This window comes from Lampetra fluviatilis, chromosome 3, assembly GCF_964198595.1.
Source record: "Lampetra fluviatilis chromosome 3, kcLamFluv1.1, whole genome shotgun sequence".
In the NCBI taxonomy this organism is placed as follows: domain Eukaryota; kingdom Metazoa; phylum Chordata; class Hyperoartia; order Petromyzontiformes; family Petromyzontidae; genus Lampetra; species Lampetra fluviatilis.
The window spans coordinates 31,709,524-31,730,378 of record NC_136277.1 but is presented as its reverse complement, the minus strand read 5'-3'; the positions used below and the strand labels follow the sequence as shown (position 1 = coordinate 31,730,378).

Genomic DNA, 20,855 nt, shown 5'->3' with positions numbered 1-20,855 from the left:
ATTTCGGTAAATGGCTGTGCATTGGTTCCATATGCAAGCCGCTCGACCGCACGAAAAAACAATGCAGAGTGTGTCCCAAAGCCATATTCGCGAACGTTATCCCGCAACTGTTGGACACACACGGTAAGGTGCTGACGTGCCATGGGAATGTGTTATGCAGTGTTGTGTATCGTGTTTCAACTTAACAAGAGTATTTTTTTTTATGTCACTTTATCACGTCTGCAGTTTACGTCAGTGGCGGGGGGGGGGGGCTTTACACAATCGATTATATCAACTCTCAACCATTCAGCAACAGCAATGTACAGAGCTAAAGGTCTTTAGTGCCACACATCGCTACACTAAGTTCGTTCATTGGTGTCGTACATTACAATTTGTGTCCTATTTTATTAACAAGGCAAAGGTGGGCCTGCAACTGCCAATTGTGCATAGTTGAGAGTTATCTTAACCAAAGGAAATATAAAGTTACTTTTAGCACAATAGCGCACAATCAGGTTTCCTGGTGCTTGGCTCGGACCCTGCTGGAATTAACCCAGCATACCTGAGTGATCAGTATTCACTTGCCATGCAGCATAGCGAGGGTTTGTACGGGCATGTGTTGTACTTAATAGAGCAGGGGAACGTTATACCCCACTGCACTTTATACACACGCACACGTTTTCAAATGCTTTGAAAATAATACGTGTCGAGAAATAAGCACATGGGAATTGAGTTACTTGTTTACTTTACGAATTGGCAATGTAACAAAATGCAAAGAGAACACATTTACCTGTGCTCTAGCCAAAATATCAAATGTGAAAATAACAAATTAAGTATATAAAAAATAAAATCCCTACCAAACTGCTGTAAGCCAGGCTACTCTGGCAAAGGGAAATTCGTCTGAAAAGGCTCTCACCTGATTGAATAAATCATGTAGTTATGTTGAATGACCTTTAAACAATTAATCTGATCCAGCTGCAATAACCCTCTGTCGTGCGTACATCAGCATTTGAGCAGCATTTGCTTATGCAAAACACAACAGAGCATATTATGTAAACAAGTTTGTGATTTGGGCTGGGAATTTTCTTCGTGCTCAAGCAATGAACACACTCGACCACTGCTCTCGTCAATGTGTTATCACAAGCTGCAAGTGCAAGTCAATCAATCACATCTGCAAGAGGAAGATTTTTGTTCAAAATTAAATAAGCAATTACCAAAACTGTGTCTTCAGTGCCATGTAAAGGCTACAAGATGCGTTACACAATGCGAGCCACTCTTTGGAGTTATTGATCAATTCACTAGCACGGACACTTTTACCGCGTGGAATGTGAGCGATCGTAATAAATAGAAACATATAGCCAAGACACGTATTGGGTAGTGTTCAGAAAATGTGTCTTGTAATTGGAGCAAAACAGCTATTTTGTGCAATGCAATTATTGAGATAGGTGAGAAAAATGTAGTGAAATACAACACAAGTGGGGTCGTATACTTCTCAAATAAAATGATGAATTGAACAGAAACATTTTACCCAATGTGGCTTGGCAAGATTCCGCATTGCTCGCAGCACTGCATTGGGATAATGTTTACAAGGTTCACAAACTAGTCACTCACAATGTAAAGTTGCTTCCACCACAGTATTTAATTACATCACTTAATAAAGAGTTTTATTGATGCCAAGAAGAAACGGTTATTGGAGCTGTCACTCATACAGCCCCTGGCACAAAGTCCCAGTCCCAAAATTGCATTGATGCAAAAAATGGCAACTTTTCAGCAAAGGAGACCAACAAGAAGAGCTGCTTTGGACATGGTAGAAGCAAGCTCCAAGGCCACGGGGAGAACGTGGCCGGTGATTTCTGGCATGCCCCACACAGAACATTCCAGAATGAACATCTCCAGGAACATAAATCAGCTTCTGTAATCTCCTCCAGTGCATGCCACGGGACAGTTTTTAGAACAGGTGCACTGAGCTCAACAACATCCTCTGTGCGAGATGTTTGGCACAATGGTCCCCAAAATCAGGAGGGGATGAGCTACAAGTGACCGCTTCTTAAATCTTTCTCATGTGAAAATTACCCCTTGCGAGAGACCTTCAAAGCATTTAAAATCATACGGAGTATGGTTTTTTTACCATCAATACCATTTTCATAGCAGGCAACAGTCTTTAAGGATAATTAAGCTATCAACACTACCTGCTGTTTTTTATATATATATGAATAGTTTAATGCTGTGTAGCTCTTCTCTATCTTGGTTGTTGTAAATTCAACTCAAATCCCAGAGGATATTTTTTTTTTAAGTTTGCTATAGTTAACATTTTAGGACCATCATTACAGATGCTGAGTGGCTGCAGCTTATAAAACTTAGTAATGGTGCTGGAGTGTACATTTCATATCTACGAATGGTGGCAACACATTTGCGGATTCATTTATTCTAAAAAGAAACATATCTTTAGTGCACCATGCATAAAACTAATACTGCATAGTTAATTTTTTCCTGCATTAACCCAAGAAGTAATTTTTTTTATATTACTTTTATTAAAAATGCACATCAGTTCAGGCCAAGATTAACTTCAAGGCAAACCACAGGTTTCCTTTGTGAATTGCACAGGATATGGTTCCACAGCCGTACAATTATCGGCATATTGCATGGCGCTCCCTTGCTACAGTCCTCTGGGAAGTCAGCATGTGCACACATGCATGCATGCATGCTCACACGGACAAACACAGTAACCCTCACATGCAATGCACGGCCTTACTTTCAGCACACCTAAACATAAGGTCAAAAGCGCTATGGAAATGACACATTGACAGGCATCTGTTAGTCATCTACTGGTTGGGTGTACAATACACGGAAAATGCCTTGAACGTACCACATTACAATCAAAGACTTTCTCCGTTTCTTTGAAATACATTTTCAATTTCGACATAACGGGAATCTGTTGCGACAATTGTCGTCATATCGATTATTATAAAAAAAATAGTTCTGATATTTAAGAACAATGTCTAAATAAGTAGATGTACATCTATAGTCCATGAATGGGCAAAGGCTTCCCCCTAGTGGCAAAAAGTGTTTTCTCACCATTAACTTGCTTGACCAAAAATGTACCATGATTGTGCCTGATCTTGACATATTTCTGAAGCTAAGCAGAGCTAAGCATGGTTAGTACTTGGATGGATGACCACCAGAGTGTGCCGGGTGATGCATGCATGAAGCTGTAGGATACCATGAATACACTCATTCATGGTATTGGCCAAATATTCTGAAAAAGGTTCAAAAGTCTCATCAAGGAATTTATGGACGCATAATTGGCATTATTACGAAGTTAAAATCTGTAGGTTGCATTCCATATTGTGCACGCATTCACATTCACAGCGATTGCCACACGGAGACCTATGTCTGGCCTTTTCTCTATTCTATTTAACTTTACTGGGTCACATTTGCATCCCTTAGCTGGTCTTTCTTGCCTGTCAGAAATCATCCGTCACAAGCATCGTAGCACGTGTCCAGGTCAGTCGATTAACTTGACTCTCAATGTTACTGGATAAAAGGGTGTCACAATCACACCGAGTTACAAGCGTAAAGCATTAAGACTATCCAGCTGGGTGGTGCCGTCATTTGCTTGTGCGACTCCTAATCAGTGTCGTAAGTTTAATAACATAGCTTGCTGTCAATGTTGCCTCTCATCCTCCGGATTGTGCTGCAGTGCCATACCATTGCTCATTTGCGCAGAAAGATACTTTGACTTGACTTGAGGGTGCACAAAGGTGGCTTTGTCTTATTATGCCGTTTGCATTACACGTCATCTTTTTACATGTGTGCTTAAACTTTTGGAGCCGTGACATAAGGTGTCGACGTTGGATCTCTCAACAGGGCAACCATGGGGAAGGCACCTGTTTTTGCCGAGCATGAGCACCCGCAGCGAGCGAAGGTTGTAGAGCCCCGAGATCTCCTCCAGCTCGTTGGCGTACAGGTCGAGGAAGACAAGGCGGCGGAGGTGGGACAGGTGCTGTGCTCGGCGGATGAGGTTGTGCTGCAGGCTGAGCAGCCGCAGATCCTCCTCGCCATCCAGGATGGGGCACATGGTCAGCCCACGGCTGGGAGGAACGAGCACACATCAGTAAAATAGAGCAGCACCATGTATGTATGCGTACGTGTGTGTGTGTGGGGGGGGGGGGAGCGGTAGGGGAGTGGTTAGCGTGCTGCACCCTAGTTCAATTTCCACTCATGGCGATCATATGAACTCGCCCTAGGCCTCCCCTTAGTCGACTCAGCCTTAAATAAGTACCTGGTGCAGCGTGTAAACATCACCACTAGGGCGACAAAGGTGGCCGTGCATGGTGTTAGCCACCCACCACCTCGTGTGCCATGCCGGCCCTCATCGGTGCTCGCGAACAGCACTTGCCCAAACAGTCTGTTCAGACTATACGGGGGGGATCTGTCTTGTATGTATGTTGAACCTCTTTTACACCGTACATAGCCAACCGTGCTAATCGGAGGTGCAGGGGAAGGGAAACAAACTAAATACGAAAAGCAGTTCTAAGGAAATTAGTTTTCAATCTAGATGATATAAAAGTGCATAGCTCCCGTGGCTCCCAAATATCGGAAGAAAAAGCGTTCCAGATGTCCGCATAAGCGCATCTGAAAGCACACGATGCAGCAACCATCTTTGTTCAATGGCTAGCCAACAGCCACGGCGACTGTAGTTAATGTGATGTTTTATGCTCCTTGATGAGCTCAGAAAGGTATTGCGTAGTTCATTTGTGTCAAGCACTTAGTGTCTAATGAGTACGACCCTATAACTAGTGAAAATATAACAACCACAGTCGGCTCTTGTTCTCAAATATTATTTTTGTTACATTCAACTTGTGTATTGGTTTAAATATAAACCACAAATGGATGGCTACCACTACCAATGCGACATAATCTAGCATTTATTTAACAAATTATTAAACTCTGCTATTTAGAACTAATGGAAGGCCATTTATATGTAAAGTAACTTTTGAAGGTATCATCTTGGCCTTACCTTGTATATCCTTTTGAAAATGCCACTATTTTATTGTTTTATTGTGAAAAGGGCCTCTTACAAAATGTTGTGCTGTTAGAAATGAGATCCATATAATTAATATATCTTAATACTGTGCTCCATACGTAATGGTTGAGGCACATATACTTGTGAAACAAATATTAGGAAGGCATAGAGGGTGGGTAAGTTTGCACTGACACTTGTTACATTATTAATCATGAATGTAAGCATTGGAACATGCCGCAAGAATGTAAACTTGGCAAAAAGTCAAATGTCACGAATATGAAAGATGTAATGTTGATAGTATTTTCCACTTTAGAACGTTGTGTAGTGTAAAACAAAACAAATTTAGAAATGTAAGACTTCATACCTATGAATATAAATGATACCTTCACGTAAAACAATATTTTTTCACGTGCAAATGCAAAGTACTTATATACATATATTTAAATGTTAGACGTGTTCGTAAAAACATGTTTTAATTTCCAGTGGTTAACCACTACATGTGCAGAGAGAGATGTTTTCAATAAAAAAAAAACATGTGGGACATTCACGATGGCGGTGAAAGTGGTCATCTAAACCATTCGTGTGGGATCGTGGGCATCCACTTCCTTCAAAAGGGCAAGTTCACAGTCCGTCCTTTCTACTTCTAAGGCGTTCACGGTCCAATTGTCAATAAAAGTGTCCTGCGAGTAATTTTAAAAACCCCACATTGCCAGGAAGCCAGTGTTGTCTGCCCTTGGTGGAATTACAGCACCTCCGATCAGCGCGGTTGGCTACGTACAATGCGAAAGACGTTTAACGCACATACACACACGTACTTAGGAGGATTTAGTCCCTGCCTTAGTAATGTAGAATTTCCACTTCTGACTCTGGGCCAATATAGCTCCACCGAATGAATGCTCATTTGAGCAATTTTTTGCTCTGCTTTTTTGGTCCGCAAAGTACATTATACACAAGTTTGAAACCTGTTTTATAAACGTGGTATTATAATTGTTTAATCTATTACGATAAAAGTGCACAAAAGAAACAAATCGAACGTGATTCTGTACTGTATAAAAAAGAATGGTGCTTTTATACATGAATGTTCTCAACAATTGCAAATTATGTTGTTGTATTGCCTGTACAGAGATATACCTGTCAAGGTTGAGTCTCTCTGGGTTGTATGCTCTTTCCTCCACTGTCCGGTACACAATGGGAATTCCAGGCGCGGTGGAAGATTCGGTGAAGATCACACGGTCTCCTAGGAAATGCACATAAAGCATCACCCATGCAGTAGTGCTGAAGTTAAAAGTGTGCAACTACACACAGAGCTTCGTTTGCTCTAAAGCCTCTCAGAGGCCCCTGCAGTATCCCCAAAATATTTCCTTCATGGCTGTGGCAAAGTTGCTAACAAAAATCGATTTGTCCTGTGGATGGGCAGAGATGCTGTCAAGAAGAGGAGACTAGAAGCATGTCTGTAATTTAGTGTGAAAACACTTAAAATATCTCAACCTACTTTGAACAACTTTTACAAAAACTAACAAGGTTACTGTTTGGACAGCAACAATAAGTACTTCTAGAGTGTTTGCTATACCTATTATTATTTTTGCAACATTGCACATCACAAAACAAATCAGTTTCTTATTTCTAGAGAGCATACATTTACACATTTTATTCATAATTACTAACATTTAAAATAATTTGGTTCGCCTATACCCTGTTCTGTTTTTGTTCAAGTGATGTACTTGGGCAGTAGTATTTCGTTGAGGGCTTAAACCTGGCAAGTAGGGCATGCTGGCCTGGCTGCTGTTTGCCTTGGCAGAGCCTGCGCGCTGTGCACCGTGCCGCGACGTGGAGCCCGGGCCCTGGGCCAGTCGGTTGTCAGGAAACACGGCAAAGGTGCTGTGGGCCTCCGTGGGCCTGTGAAGTAACGTGTGATGCGCCGGTACCGACAGGTCGGCCACAAAAGCCGTGGCCGGCACACGCACCTTGCCACGGGACAATCGGCCGTCTGTTGAAAGGACACGGTACATGAGGATGGTAAAAAAATGAACAAGCAATGCGAGCTTCGTATTTTACACAAGAGGCAATCAAGTATCCTCAAGCGGCTCTCTGGTGTCACATGTAGGGATGGGCACCATCTAGGCAATGTGGCATGCCAGGTGTCTAACCGAGCTTGTAGGGCTGGTGCTGGGTTTCTCTAATCAGCAGCTGCCCATCTGTAGTTGCGCATCGGCCATAGAAGAGCTGGCTCTCCGGGACTTTTGACCCTGCCTGCTGGTCCTTGTTTACCCTGTACTCAGACTGTGTCACAGAAATGAACGCTCACTTAGTAACCAGAAAAACAATCAAACACGGCAAACATCGCAGGCCACTTGTTTGTGAATTTACGTTGTCAAATGTCAATTTATAAAATGTAAATATTGCCACATGGCAAAGTTTAAAGCAGTATTCATAGCTTCAATTAAACACTGCCACAGAAGAGACATTAATAACCATGTTAATTCACTGAACATTGATTCAAGCATATTAAAATAACCAACAATTTCTGTAAAGAAATAAACGAACAAAATATTGAACTCTTTAAATAAAAATTAAATAGTTTTGGTTCATTAGCCTATGTGCTTCTTGGACTATTTCAGAGCAGCATTTAAACATGTTTATTATATGTTACGCCTAAGTCTCAATGTAGGCGTATAAAGAGTGTTTTTTATTATCATAAGAGTTTCTGTAATTACAGAAAACACTACTTGCAGATGTATTCAGTAACATGCATGTCTATGATGTTTCAAAATTGAACAGCACTGCATTGAGGTGAACATACCTGCTGTTTACTTGGAGAAGACAGCCTGTCACTAATCAGGGTCTTGGGTATTATCTGTAGGCCATAGATGTTCACCTAGAGATAACACAACATTGTTAAGCGTTGCAAAATCAAACATCTGACAAGTTGGTACAATTCTAGAGCTACACATACTCTTGGGGCAGATAGATATCCAAAAAAATGGTTATGTGCTACAATGTGCATCTGATGAATGTGGTGATGAAACTATAGTACGGTCAATTTTCAAGCTGGCTGGAGAATGCAATGGAGCTTGAGTTTCAAACAAATGCATGCCAATGTGGAATACATTTAGAAGCCAAGGTGTCATGGGAAAACTTACAATCCGTTCCATTTTCTCTGGCAACTAAACGCCTAACGGCCAGGCTGTTTATTTTGTTGCCAAATACCTTACATAAGCAAAAGTGTGGCCCTTTCAAATAAAATATTTCAACAACCATTTGTTTTTATTCACCATTGTTTGAAGTCACCAGTACAGTGTATCCATTTTTTACAATGTCCGACCATGTCCATCCAGTGTTTGCTGAGCTGCATTGGCTTCCAGTTGCCAAACAAATACATAAGGTCGCACTCATTACACACAAAGTGCTTGCCGCAAATGAACCACACTACCTTGCTGATCTCATCATGGAGCATAACCCATCATGCAAACTCCGGTCATCCTCGCAACAGCTTTTAGCGAACCATAGAACAATGACGGTCACTGCATTTAACTATTTCAGATGCACTTTGGCAGCCGTCTGGAACACTCTTCCTTCCAATATTACAAAGCCACTGGAGCTATGTACTTTTAAATCTTGATTGAAAACTCATTTTTTTAGAACTGCTTTTTGCGTTTAGTTTGTTGTCGTTCCCCAGCACGTCCGATGAGCACGATTGGCTACGTACGGTGTGAAAGAAGTTCAACATACATACATGTCAAAATGTGAGGCTAAAGAAATTCCCTTCATACACCTTTTGGGCCTCTTGGGCTTTGTAGTGAAATATGTTCAAGCAACCCACATTACTGATACATCGTGGATGGGGTGGGGGGCCTTGACTATAAGCTACATATTTTATCATTATTATGCTGATTAAAATGTTATCACCATAAATGCTCTCGGCAAACACAACATATGGATTGCAGAGCCTAGACCTGCAAACTCAGATCCTCGTTTTGAGGACATCCCTACTGTTTTGGCCACATGGCCACAAGCAGGTACAGCTCCAACATCGATTGTTTCTTCCACCGTTTACAGTCGACAGGAAAGTGTTTGTTGGGGGGGGGGAGGGGGTGTGGAGGAGATAAAGCAATGCTCCTGCACTACAGAGAATAGTATTGTCTCAGCTGCTCATGTTCAATGCTCAACATGAGCAACTTTGCCCGCGGCAGCTGTCATTGTAACGTCAGCCAACATGGCATGAATGTCACGTTTACTTTGGGCACTGCTTGTGTATACAGAAGTGGTGTGTGCAATGCTGTAAAAATTGGCTTTATAAAGTGTCAAAAAATAAATCCGTCAAAGGATACTCTAGCATCACAACAGTGGCAGCATTGATACGCACGCAACGTATTAACGCAGTGGTATGTAGCTTTTTTTCAAACAACGCAGAAAACGAAATTACCTGGAATGCGTGCGTTATAGGGTACAGACTGCAAATCTTGGCGAGGCAGCAGAGGGAAGTGCAGGGAACGCATCCCCCCGGTTTACGTGGGGGACGCGTTCCCGAAAAGGTACGACGAATATCGAAACATGAGTCGACGACGATTTACAGGTGAAGTGGACGGGAAGGCCGAGAAAGGGTGGACGGGAAGGCTGAGAAAGGGCGGATGCTGCAGTCAGCGACGCACGTGTGGGTCAAGGCGACACAAATCAGGTAGCGGTGTTACGAAGTAACGTTGCATTTGCGAAACGGCGTAAAAAAAGAAGTAAAACTGCTTCCCACATTTATGCCCCCCTCCTTCACCATCCCACACTGGGCAGCGTGATGAATATGCTCAAATAACCCCCCCCCGCCCCCCCCCCACAGAACTGGCAACGACGTGGGGAACCTCTCATCCAGCAGTGGATTAGAGTGTACCGTATTCAAGTTATATATTGTAACGCGAATGTCAGGCTATACTGCGCTGACCACTGCACATGACCAATGCCCTGATTGTACAAGGTCCGAACTGGTGACCAAGATAAGGGACACCTACAACACTCCTGGGAGTCAGTGAATTCTACACGAACAAAACGTTGGGAAGACGTCACTGCAGACTTGCACTTCATTTATTTCAGCCGCACTGCGTGGGGCAGCTCCTCCGGAACCGAGGTCACGAGGTGCCTCAAACACAACAGAGGACGACAAATCTTGACTTAAAACTTTCGTGACTGCAGGAATTCATATTCTTGGTTCTTTCGGTAAAGTCACGTAGATAGAAAATAAAAATAATAAAATTAAATTCAAATTTTTTATATTTTTTTATTCATTAAAGTAAAAATATTGTTCTTTTCATTTTATTATTTTTATTTTCTATACGTGACTTTACCGAAAGAACCAAGAATAAGAGGACAAAAACATGACCACCCCCCCCCCCCCCACAGCTTGGATGGCAGTAGTTGCCCACATTCTGTCCTGCTCAAAGGCACCGATGGACAAGCTCACCAAAATAAGCGAACCCCAAAACAACTCACCAGCGCGTTGAGTTAAACTACCGCAAGCAAAAGCTCGTAAAACAAAACTGCTTGATGAACAATTCAACAAGGCAATGTACACCATAACCGGAACGCCGAAACTGACAGCAACCCCCCGGTTACTTTGCTTGTTCTTAGTGAGCATTATGCCACCAAATACTCGCAGGGATATGCAAACTGCAATAGAGTTGACACGTTGTATTGCCAACAACAAGCTATCCGTCAACCAATACCTCATAAATGTCCCCTCGCCATAACCATAAATAGCATCTGTGTTGACTGCGGCCATGCAACCCAAAATTTCGACCAAATAGCGAGCCACTGGAGTTTGCGCTCATTCATCGGATAAATACCAAAACTACACGAACGCTCTCCTGAAGCCCTCTCTCCCGTCGTGGCTACCAGCACACCTCGACTTTGGCATTTAAACTCATGAACATATCGCCATGCGCGAGAATAGAATTGGTCGAGGTGATGGATGTGTACAGACGCCACGGCATTAGTATCACAGTTTGCGTTGTTTCCGTTGCGCTGTACAACATCGCCTTGTTAATGTTGTGCTCTGTCGCCGAGTATTGCTCGAAGTTGTGTTGCCCCGGTGTTGTTATTCGCCTACTAGTGTGACATCGCCTTGTGCTCTGTAGCACTGAGTTCTGTCCTTTGTATTACAATACAACGCAATGTTGGATGTACAGCACACGACGTCTGAACGCAACGGCATCTCATGTTGCCGTTGTCGTGTAGCCCAACGTTGGGTCATGTGTCTCTTTGTGCTGTGTACGCCTTGTTGTGTCCTCATGTTGCACTCACTGCCTTGTGTTCAATACGTTGAATAGCCTAGAGTTTGTACCCGTGTTGACCAGCGCTCTTTGCTTAGGTTGCCTCATCTTGTTGCCAAGTCTTCTTGCCTCGTGTCGCCTTGCAGCGCTGTTCTGTTTTATCGTGCAGTATTGCCTTACGTTGCTTCCTATGTTGCCTGAACGAATGTTACCTTGTGTCGGCGTATGTTGTTGCAGTGTTATGTAATTTGGTACTGCATTGTGTTACCTTCCGCTGCCTCATGCTGTATAGCCTGGTGTCTAATGTTGCATTGTGTCACTTCGTATCGCTTTGTGCTGCTGCATTGTGTTGTATCCCATTAGTTCATCGTGTATGCCCAATTTGATTTGTTTAATTCAGCGAGAACTCAACAGACGGGGGGGGGAGAGTGGGAGATAGTCCAATTTGCACGAGTAACCTGGGGTCACCAACGTGACGTGTCGCCTTGTGCTGCCCCTTATGCTGTCGTCTAGCGAATCTGTTGTTGCCTTTGTCGCCGCTGCACTGTTTTTGCCTCCCGCTGTTGTGGTGTCCCGTTGTGTCTCGGTTGCGTCGTCTCCCACGTACCGTGCTGGGCACCACGCGAGCCCTCATCTTATTTTGATTCATCTTCCCCGACGCAGTCCCGCGGCCGCCAAGCAGGGCAAAAATGCAACACGGCGCTCGCATTCAACGCCTCACCCGGTAGAAGAAAGCAAAAATAATACCGACCGGCGACATCAGTACGGTTGCAAGCGCACAGCCGCAAAAACGATGATAATGTATCGCTGTAGTAAAACAACATATGGGTTGTGAAAGAATAACAACCCCCCCACCACAGCAATAAAAATATAATAAAATAAGAGAATAAAAGCAGCGAGCAGCCGCCGCGCACGCGCTTTCAGCTTCCGGTGCGACGCCGAACGCTTCCGCGTTGCCAGGGGCAACGGCGAACTTAACTTCCGTAAACAATCCACTACGCGCGCCCACGTGACCGTCGTCGGCTGTCATTGGAGTTCGGGTGTCGGCCCCCCACCCACCGCCAACCCCCACCCACCGCCAACCCCCACCCACCGCCAACCCCCACCCACCGCCAACCCCCACCCACCGCCAACCCCCACCCACCGCCAACCCCCACCCACCGCCAACCCCCACCCACCGCCAACCCCCACCCACCGCCAACCCCCACCCACCGCCAACCCCCACCCACCGCCAACCCCCACCCACCGCCAACCCCCACCCACCGCCAACCCCCACCCACCGCCAACCCCCACCCACCGCCAACCCCCACCCACCGCCAACCCCCACCCACCGCCAACCCCCACCCACCGCCAACCCCCACCCACCGCCACCGCACCCAGCGCCACCCCCCCACCCACCGCCCCCAGCTCCACCCCCCCCACCCACCGCCACCGCCCCCAGCGCCACCCCCCCACCCACCGCCCCGCGAACTCGTTGGGAGACGGACCAATGAGACGCCATCCCGGAAGTCCCTGCGGGCGTTCCGTGTGGCAGCGGTGAGCAAGTTCAAAGTTGAGGCACGTGCCGCTTTCACTGCGCCTTTTACGGGAGGACTATTCAACACTCGCCGTTAAAGGGGTTTTTTTTATCCTTTTTAATTTTTATTTCGAATATTCGGTGCTTTGCTTTAGTTCTCAGATGGCCGAAGCAGCTTCAAGTAACCAATTTGACCCCTGCGGTAAGGTTTCGTCACTCGTAAGTGGCACTGCACTGGACCGCTATGTTGGCTGCACTTCCTACTCGATTTGAGTCTTATTCGCGTGCTGTAATTGATTAAAACAAACATGTCATTGGCATGGTATTGCTGTAAGTCGACAGCTGCGATAGGCTACGTAGGATATATCTTAGACACAGGCTGGTAGACTTGACAATAGCTTGGGGGTCTAGCATAAGAAACATGTGTGAGTGGGGTGTTGTGGCGTTATCAACACCATTGATTAGACGAGATAGGGTTCGTAGATTTTAACAGAGGTGGGACAAAGTCATTGTTATGCAAGTCCAAGTCGAGTCGCAAGTCATCAAATTCATGACTCGAGTCTGACTCGAGTCCAAGTCACATGACTCGAGTCCACATCTCATAGGTGGGACAAAGTCATTGTTATGCAAGTCCAAGTCGAGTCGCAAGTCATCAAATTCATGACTCGAGTCTGACTCGAGTCCAAGTCACATGACTCGAGTCCACACCTCTGGATTTTAATACTGTACTTTGAATGACCAATCCTAAACAAGAAGGCGAGGCTGCAACTTGGCTGTTATTTTATTGGGAGCAAAGTTAATGTCGGCATGCAATACAGTTTTATGGTACTGCAACTCCTCAAAGACGCATACCAATGAAGTTAGAATTGCATTGCTTACGACAGTATTTAGGTGCGTAAACGATTGTAATTGACTGTCAACGTCGTTTCATGGGGCGTGAACTTATTTTGCCGTGTAATGTGTGAACGTATTGATCCTTATGGCGGTACCCCGGGGTAACCAATAATAATACAAAATCACCGAGGCAATTTAATATTTTATTTAAGCGACACTATTTTTGTCCAGGGGGTGTACTTAACTCCGCGGCTGGGGTACCAATCAATCCGAAATCGGTGCCACTCCGCGATGTCGAAACGCAGCGAGGACGATTGCGCCGAAACCCTGAACGCTCGCACGCACCGTAGTGGTGGTGCATCGTGTACAGCTCGTCGAGATGAGTCGATAGCCGCATCGCCGACCATCAACCCACTAAGAATGACTGCATCACGGACATTATGCGCCATAAAGTTCAATTCAATGATCTGAGAAGCTCAATCTTAATTTTAGAACTTTCGTGACTGCAGGAATTATTATTTGTTTCTTTCGGTTAAGTCACGTCTAAAGATAAAATAATAAATAAAATAAAATAATAGAATACGACGTTTCGATTGCAACACAAGCAATCATCATCAGGTATAATGAAATAGCGACATAAAATCTAACCAGAAAACTATAGACAGACATATTAGCAGACAGATATCACCAAGATACATAGAGAGAGCAACACAGGTAACAGAGAGAGGTGGTCGTCTCTGTGGGGTGGCCTTAAATAGACAGAGGAGGGCGGACGCAGAGAGAGGGAGGGGGGTTAGAGAAAAAATTAGCATATCAATGAGTGGACAACTAAACGTGGTGCTGCAAGTGCGATGACACGGCAAGCAAGCCTGAAAATCAGGAGAAGGACACACTAAAATTAAATAACCTAGTAAAATATCGAAATGTAATGTAATACAACACAGAGGGTCGGTCAACACACAATTAACGCATAGCCTGGTTGATTACGTATTTCAAAGATTGCTAAGTTAGAATTTAAGTGTGAACATTCCAAAGAGAGGACACAGGCAGAGAGAACAAGTAGTCAGAGAGAGAGAAAAAAGAAGATAAGTTTAAAACTTCCCCGTAGAAGTGGTTCAATCTGAATTTTAGAACTTTCGTGACTGCAGGAATTATTATTTGTTTCTTTCGGTTAAGTCACGTCTAAAGATAAAATAATAAATTAAATTATAATAATTCCTGCAGTCACGAAAGTTCTAAAATTAAGATTGAACCACTTCTACAGGGAAGTTTTAAACTTATCTTCTTTTTTCTCTCTCTCTGACTACTTGTTCTCTCTGCCTGTGTCCTCTCTTTGGAATGTTCACACTTAAATTCTAACTTAGAAATCTTTGAAATACGTAATCAACCAGGCTATGCGTTAATTGTGTGTTGACCGACCCTCTGTGTTGTATTACATTACATTTCGATATTTTACTAGGTTATTTAATTTTAGTGTGTCCTTCTCCTGATTTTCAGGCTTGCTTGCCGTGTCATCGCACTTGCAGCACCACGTTTTGTTGTCCGCTCATTGATATGCTAATTTTTTCTCTAACCCCCCTCCCTCTCTTTGCGTCCGCCCTCCTCTGTCTATTTAAGGCCACCCCACAGAGACGACCACCTCTCTCTGTTACCTGTGTTGCTCTCTCTATGTATCTTGGTGATATCTGTCTGCTAATATGTCTGTCTATAGTTTTCTGGTTAGATTTTATGTCGCTATTTCATTATACCTGATGATGATTGCTTGTGTTGCAATCGAAACGTCGTATTCTATTATTTAATTTAATTTATTATTTTATCTTTAGACGTGACGTAACCGAAAGAAACAAATAATAATCTGAGAAGCTCTTTTGAATGACCTGTCCGCGTGACAGCACAAAGACATCACGTGACCTGCACGCCCGTAAATACTTCTTATACGATTGACATAACCGATCAACATGGTAGGAGGCTCAATTCGCCTTACTGCAAAGAGCTACGGTATAGAGAACACGAGTTGCTGTAACTATGCAAAAAGGGTTCTCAAAAATTTATTGGTCTAACATCTCAAATACAGGATGCTGCATTGTCCATAGTCTCAATGGGGATTTATATAAATATACTGTACACGTTCTGATTTACCTGAATACATGGTATAAATGTGTGTGGAGCCGGTGGTTCAATAAGTCTACACCTCAATCCTAGCAACGGTTTGATTTCTTGTAAAGCACAACATCGGTGGAAAGTGGAATCTGCCACTCTGCTGACCCCTTCCTAGATGTTATTCAGCCTTGAATAAGATGTTATTCAGCCTTGAATAACATCTGGCAAGACAAAGACAGCCGGGTGTGGTACTGACCACACTAACTCTGTCAAGCAAAATTGCCTCGCGTAATAGGTGCTCGCCAACACTACTTCGTGATCTTCCATGTGCCTGTGTGTGTGCGCATGCGACAGAGCACCAGCATATCCGCTACAACCCGCTGCGGGACGAGTGGGTGTTGGTGTCCGCGCACCGCATGCTGCGGCCGTGGCATGGTCAGGTAGAGCACGTGGCAGAGAGCGAGGTGCCACGCAGAGACCCGGCGAACCCGCTCTGCCCGGGCGCCATCCGTGCTCTCGGACAGGTGATCTACCTGGACCCAGTACACCTGGATGCACTTCGCTTATCCCCACACTTGCCCCAATGGAAACGCAGCTTTGCAGAGTTTGAACTTTTTTGTTGCCGTCGCATAGGTTAACCTCTAATTGCAATTCAGTGTTGTCATTTTCTAGATTTGATGTTTTCGTGACTGCAATAAAATGAAAATAACTAAATATTTAGTTATTTTTATAACTAAATATTTAGTTACTTTTATTTTATATTTTTTTTCACGTAGGTAACTTTACCGAAAGAACCAAAGAGTATGTTGTCATTTTGTCTCGTTTTAGTGCTTCGTTGTGGGCAGCAGAGGGTAGTGTAGAGGAAAAAATCAATGTGCTGTACCTCATTGCTTAAACTGCTGTGCTCCCCCCACTAACCCACACTGACCATAATGGTGTTTATGTATGTTCATATAACCCCCGCTACTAACACGGCATGGACAGGCCCTCATCCAGCAGTTTAATGAAAAGGCTGATACATTTATATGTTTTGTGGACTACCACTGGTCTGAAGCAGACCCACATGAGTGTTTCAGTTCGCAAACACATCACAGTTCACCATCCCTCATTGATAGCCCACTGGCATGTATATGGGTGCAAGTTCCCTTGTTTAAAGTGTGCGCTTTTATTATTGCTTTCTCACAGGTAAACCCTGAATATGAAGGCACATTCACGTTTGATAATGATTTCCCAGCCTTGCAGCCTGATGCTCCGAGCCCAGGTAAGGATCAAGCATTTTAAGCACGGCATTTTGTATGTTATATTGCAGACACATCCATTAATGCTTGCACCACACCTTGTGTTCCACAGGCCCAAGTGAGCACCCACTGTTTAGGACAGAGGCTGCCAGAGGCAATTGGTAAGACTTGTAAATTTCACCACAACCTAAAAAAAAAATGCTTATAGTTGGCTACGTACGGTGCGACAGAAGTTCAACATACAACAACAACCCTGGACATTTGTGTTTTAAAATACTACTAAGACAAACTAGGAGATTGTTTGCTTGCCTTCTTTTAGACTACGTATTTTGTACGTCTTGTTATACTCGATACACGCATCTCTGGCCGTCTATGTGAGATCCAGCTTGTGTCTTTGTCAGACATGGTGTGGCTGAGATGCAGCATACCGTTCGTTGCTTGGTCTCATCATGTTTGTTTTAATGTTGAATAAAACTCCACAAATAAACGTTGGGCATGTGGCTTGGTTCCTCTCGGTTGACCCTGCCCACCAGATTCTCTGTGCTCAAGTTCCTCATGGGTGGAAAGTGAGGCTGAGGGTTCATCAGATCGACCGTTAATATAGAGACTTGGGGATGTGAAAGAAGCTTACTTTGGGGACTTTTCAAGGAGGGACCCGAGGGGTTGGCATTGGATGATGCATGCTGCTGCGTGCTGTCTCAATGCCATAATTGCCACTGATCACTAATTAACATTGGTGATATTTCTTCTGAATGAACTCCACAGTAAGGTTATGTGCTTCCACCCGTGGTCTGATGTCACATTGCCACTGATGTCCATTCCTGAGATCCGCGCAGTGATTGACAAGTGGGCAGACATCGTTACAGAACTTGGATCGCAATTTCAGTGGGTACAGGTAAGCACTGCCACGTGGCCCTTCCAGACTCTACTATGTTAAAATAAAATGTAACTTTGTCAATTTAGTTCAAGAAACAGCAACGTGAAATGTTTGTTTCTTTTGTAGATTTTTGAAAACAAAGGAGCTGTAATGGGATGTTCCAACCCTCACCCTCATTGTCAGGTATCAAACATTGCTATTTAATTTGCTAATAAATTCATGATTATCAATGTATCACATTAATATGTACATTATAATTAAAGCTTTCGTGACTGCAGGGATTCATATTCTTGGTTATTTCGGTAAAGTCACGTAGAAGGGAAATAATAAAATAATTAAAATAAAACAATAAAATTCTCACGACGTTTCGATTGCAACACAAGCAATCATCATCAGGTGTGACTTTACCGAAAGAACCAAGAATATGTACATTATAATTACATTTCATTATTCTGGCCCTATTACTGGTATGACTAATATTAATGTTTGCTTGTTATTGATACTGGCTGTTGATCAGCATCACTAAAATTGTCACCAAACAGTTTTTGGCATGTGTAATATTTTGATACGAATACCTTAATTTGCAGTGAACCTGTGGTGTGCAGGTGTGGGCGAGCTCCTTTCTGCCCAATGAGGCACGTATAGCAGACAGGACTCAGAAAGACTACTACAATACCAACGGAGTTCCAATGCTCCTACAGTATGCACAGATGGAGGCCGAGAAGAAGGTAGGAACAGCTCTGTGTTGTAAGTGTTTAAAGAACGCTTCTTTTTGACAGGTTTAAAACATTACATGTTTAGGATCAAATAGATCCAGGGTGGACAGGAAAAGTTGGAATGTTCTTTGAAACACACATCTAGTTAAACAAATGCTTGTTGGGGGTTGAGAACACGTGTTGGTTTTTAGAGTCTTATGAGAAATACCATGACACACATAGGTATTGCTGAATGAAGATCGGGATTCAAAACACACAACCACACCCAACAGCCAACCTCCCCTTTAGTAAGGGTTAGATCGCATAAATATATAAATGTGTCGTTAAAACCCGCCACCACCCGACACAGCCAACTTGTAAGGGTTGTCACGTAAACAGAACGTCAATTCGTCACTAGTACAGCACACCAGTGTGTTTGAGAGTCAAACTACAAAATTTACAAACTGAGTATGACGTTTCGCCAGTATTTACAACTAGCTTCAGGCGAAACGTCGTACTCAGATTGTAAAAATGTTGTGGCTTAGCTCTCCAACACACCTGTGTGCTGTACTAGTGACAAATTGGCCACGTTCTGTTTACGTGACAACCCTGACTAGTTGGCTGTGTCGGGTGGTGGCGGGTTTTAACGACACATTTATATATTTACGCAATCTAACCCAAAAATCTCTATCATAGCACACAAGCGGTCCGACCTTGCAGCTATTAATACTGTTGATCATCACAGGAGCGTGTGGTGGTGGAGAACTCAGACTGGCTGGCAGTGGTGCCATACTGGGCCACGTGGCCCTTCCAGACTCTGCTGCTGCCGCGCAGACACGTCCAGCGTTTAACCGACCTCACCGCGTCGGAGAGGGACAGTAAGGCTTGGCGTATGCACCATTGACACAAATGTCCTATGCCACTTCATTCAAGCAATTTTATCTACGCCCTGGCTGATGATGTTTCTGCTTGTCCCTATAAGGTTTGGCAGATGTCATGAAGCGGCTTTTGACGAAGTATGACAACCTCTTTGAGATTTCTTTCCCGTACTCAATGGGATGGCATGGTGAGATGGTTTTACTGTATTTGGAACGTATACACTTACACAGCAGCACGCTTTTTAACAAACATTTCAGTCTACAATTGAAATTCTGAGTCAATACAGAGCTAATAAGACAGTTATTCTGGCCTTGTGTTACCCTTACAAGTGGTGAATTAGGGACAGCGTGGTGTGTATGTACAACTGTCTTGCATCATCATTGAAGGTACAATGCTACATTGATTCTATTGGTCTTCTTTTAATGGCCAAATATTCAAATATTAATTGAAAAAACAGATAGAGTGTTTCTAAGCAGGTAGAAATTATTGTATGTCAGGTAACAAACCCAACATCTGAGGTTGACGAATATATGTTTTCAAACCCCTGATCGTGGTGACAGGGGCACCGACGGGAGAGTGGCTGACTGAGGGCAACTGCGACCACTGGCAACTGCACGCGCACTACTACCCTCCCCTACTGCGTTCTGCCTCCATCCGCAAGTTCATGGTTGGATACGAAATGCTGGCTCAGGCACAGAGAGATCTCACTCCTGAGCAGGTTTGTGTACCACTGAATGCACAAGACACAGAACGATTATTCTTCATGTCAAGCATTACAATTATTTGTAAGTGAAATTTGGCATGAAACTTAATATTTAGTGTTTGCAATACAATATTGCTTTGACGCAGGCTGAAAATATAATTGCATTCATGATCATGAGCAAAAATTGCCTTTAGTTAAAAAATAATATGAACAATGCGAATTGTCCAAATTGGCTTAAAAATCCAAAATTGGTAAAATATGTTTATCTTTTTACCTCCTACAATATTTTTCATATACGCTTTCAAGAAATACAGTTATGTCAAGATCTCTGATGAATGGCCATTGACATAAAAGACCATAAATGCAAGTGGCTTATGGAAGCCTTTTATACTTTCAAGTCTTGTTGACACACGTCCACCCTTACTGCATCTTTTCACAGGCAGCTGAACGGCTCAGGAGCCTGCCGAAGGAGCACTACAAGATGAAGAAAGCGCCTTGAAAACCCCATTTCGCTATTCCTGCCCAGGCCATGTGGCTTTAATCTTCAAAAAAAATCACCCTTTCTGAAAGCGTAATTGAAGTGCTATACAAATATATTGACGGTGCTGACTGAATAAAAATCTGAATAAAAATCAGATTTTTTTTTTTTGTTCTTTGGACATGTCAGGAGTAAATCATGAGATTGTAATATCGTATACATGTACGCATTTATTTCTCCAATTCAACTTTCAAAAGATCTAATAAAGCTATGAACCAC

General features: G+C 43.6%; 2 protein-coding genes across 4 annotated transcripts in view; one reads left to right on the top strand and one right to left on the bottom strand.

Moving 5' to 3' along the window:
* LRRC49 (leucine rich repeat containing 49) overlaps positions 1-12,211 on the bottom strand; it is a 66,141-nt gene extending 53,930 nt beyond the window's left edge. Inside the window, exons 1-6 of the mRNA XM_078854876.1 lie at positions 11,864-12,211; positions 7,803-7,877; positions 7,150-7,282; positions 6,756-6,989; positions 6,134-6,239; positions 3,864-4,067 (exon numbers count right to left, since the gene is read on the bottom strand). Coding sequence (XP_078711002.1) covers positions 3,864-4,067; positions 6,134-6,239; positions 6,756-6,989; positions 7,150-7,282; positions 7,803-7,877; positions 11,864-11,965 — 854 coding nt within the window. The 5' untranslated portion in view covers positions 11,966-12,211. The remainder of the gene's footprint in view (positions 1-3,863; positions 4,068-6,133; positions 6,240-6,755; positions 6,990-7,149; positions 7,283-7,802; positions 7,878-11,863) is intronic.
* Positions 12,212-12,789: 578 nt separating this feature from the next.
* GALT (galactose-1-phosphate uridylyltransferase) lies at positions 12,790-20,855 on the top strand. Of its 3 annotated transcripts, none has more exons than XM_078854880.1 (11): positions 12,790-12,974; positions 16,061-16,230; positions 16,892-16,967; positions 17,057-17,105; positions 17,710-17,839; positions 17,948-18,004; positions 18,427-18,549; positions 19,262-19,394; positions 19,499-19,582; positions 19,956-20,113; positions 20,538-20,855. In XM_078854880.1, the coding sequence occupies exons 1-11, from the start codon at positions 12,935-12,937 to the stop codon at positions 20,595-20,597; spliced, it is 1,080 nt and encodes a 359-aa protein (XP_078711006.1). In that variant the 5' UTR covers positions 12,790-12,934; the 3' UTR covers positions 20,598-20,855. The 3 variants fall into 3 exon arrangements, with proteins under 3 accessions (XP_078711006.1, XP_078711007.1, XP_078711008.1); XM_078854881.1 differs by having other exon boundaries at positions 12,806-12,991; XM_078854882.1 differs by lacking the exon at positions 16,892-16,967 and having other exon boundaries at positions 12,813-12,991.

What these genes read in the sequence shown, in the direction of transcription:
- GALT (XM_078854880.1), top strand. Translation starts at nt 12,935, where the DNA reads ATGGCCGAAGCAGCTTCAAGTAACCAATTTGACCCCTGCG. An exon ending in GCCTGATGCTCCGAGCCCAG is followed by an intron (nt 16,968 to 17,056) that starts GTAAGGATCAAG and finishes TGTGTTCCACAG; the next exon opens with GCCCAAGTGAGCACCCACTG. An exon ending in AGATGGAGGCCGAGAAGAAG is followed by an intron (nt 18,550 to 19,261) that starts GTAGGAACAGCT and finishes TGATCATCACAG; the next exon opens with GAGCGTGTGGTGGTGGAGAA.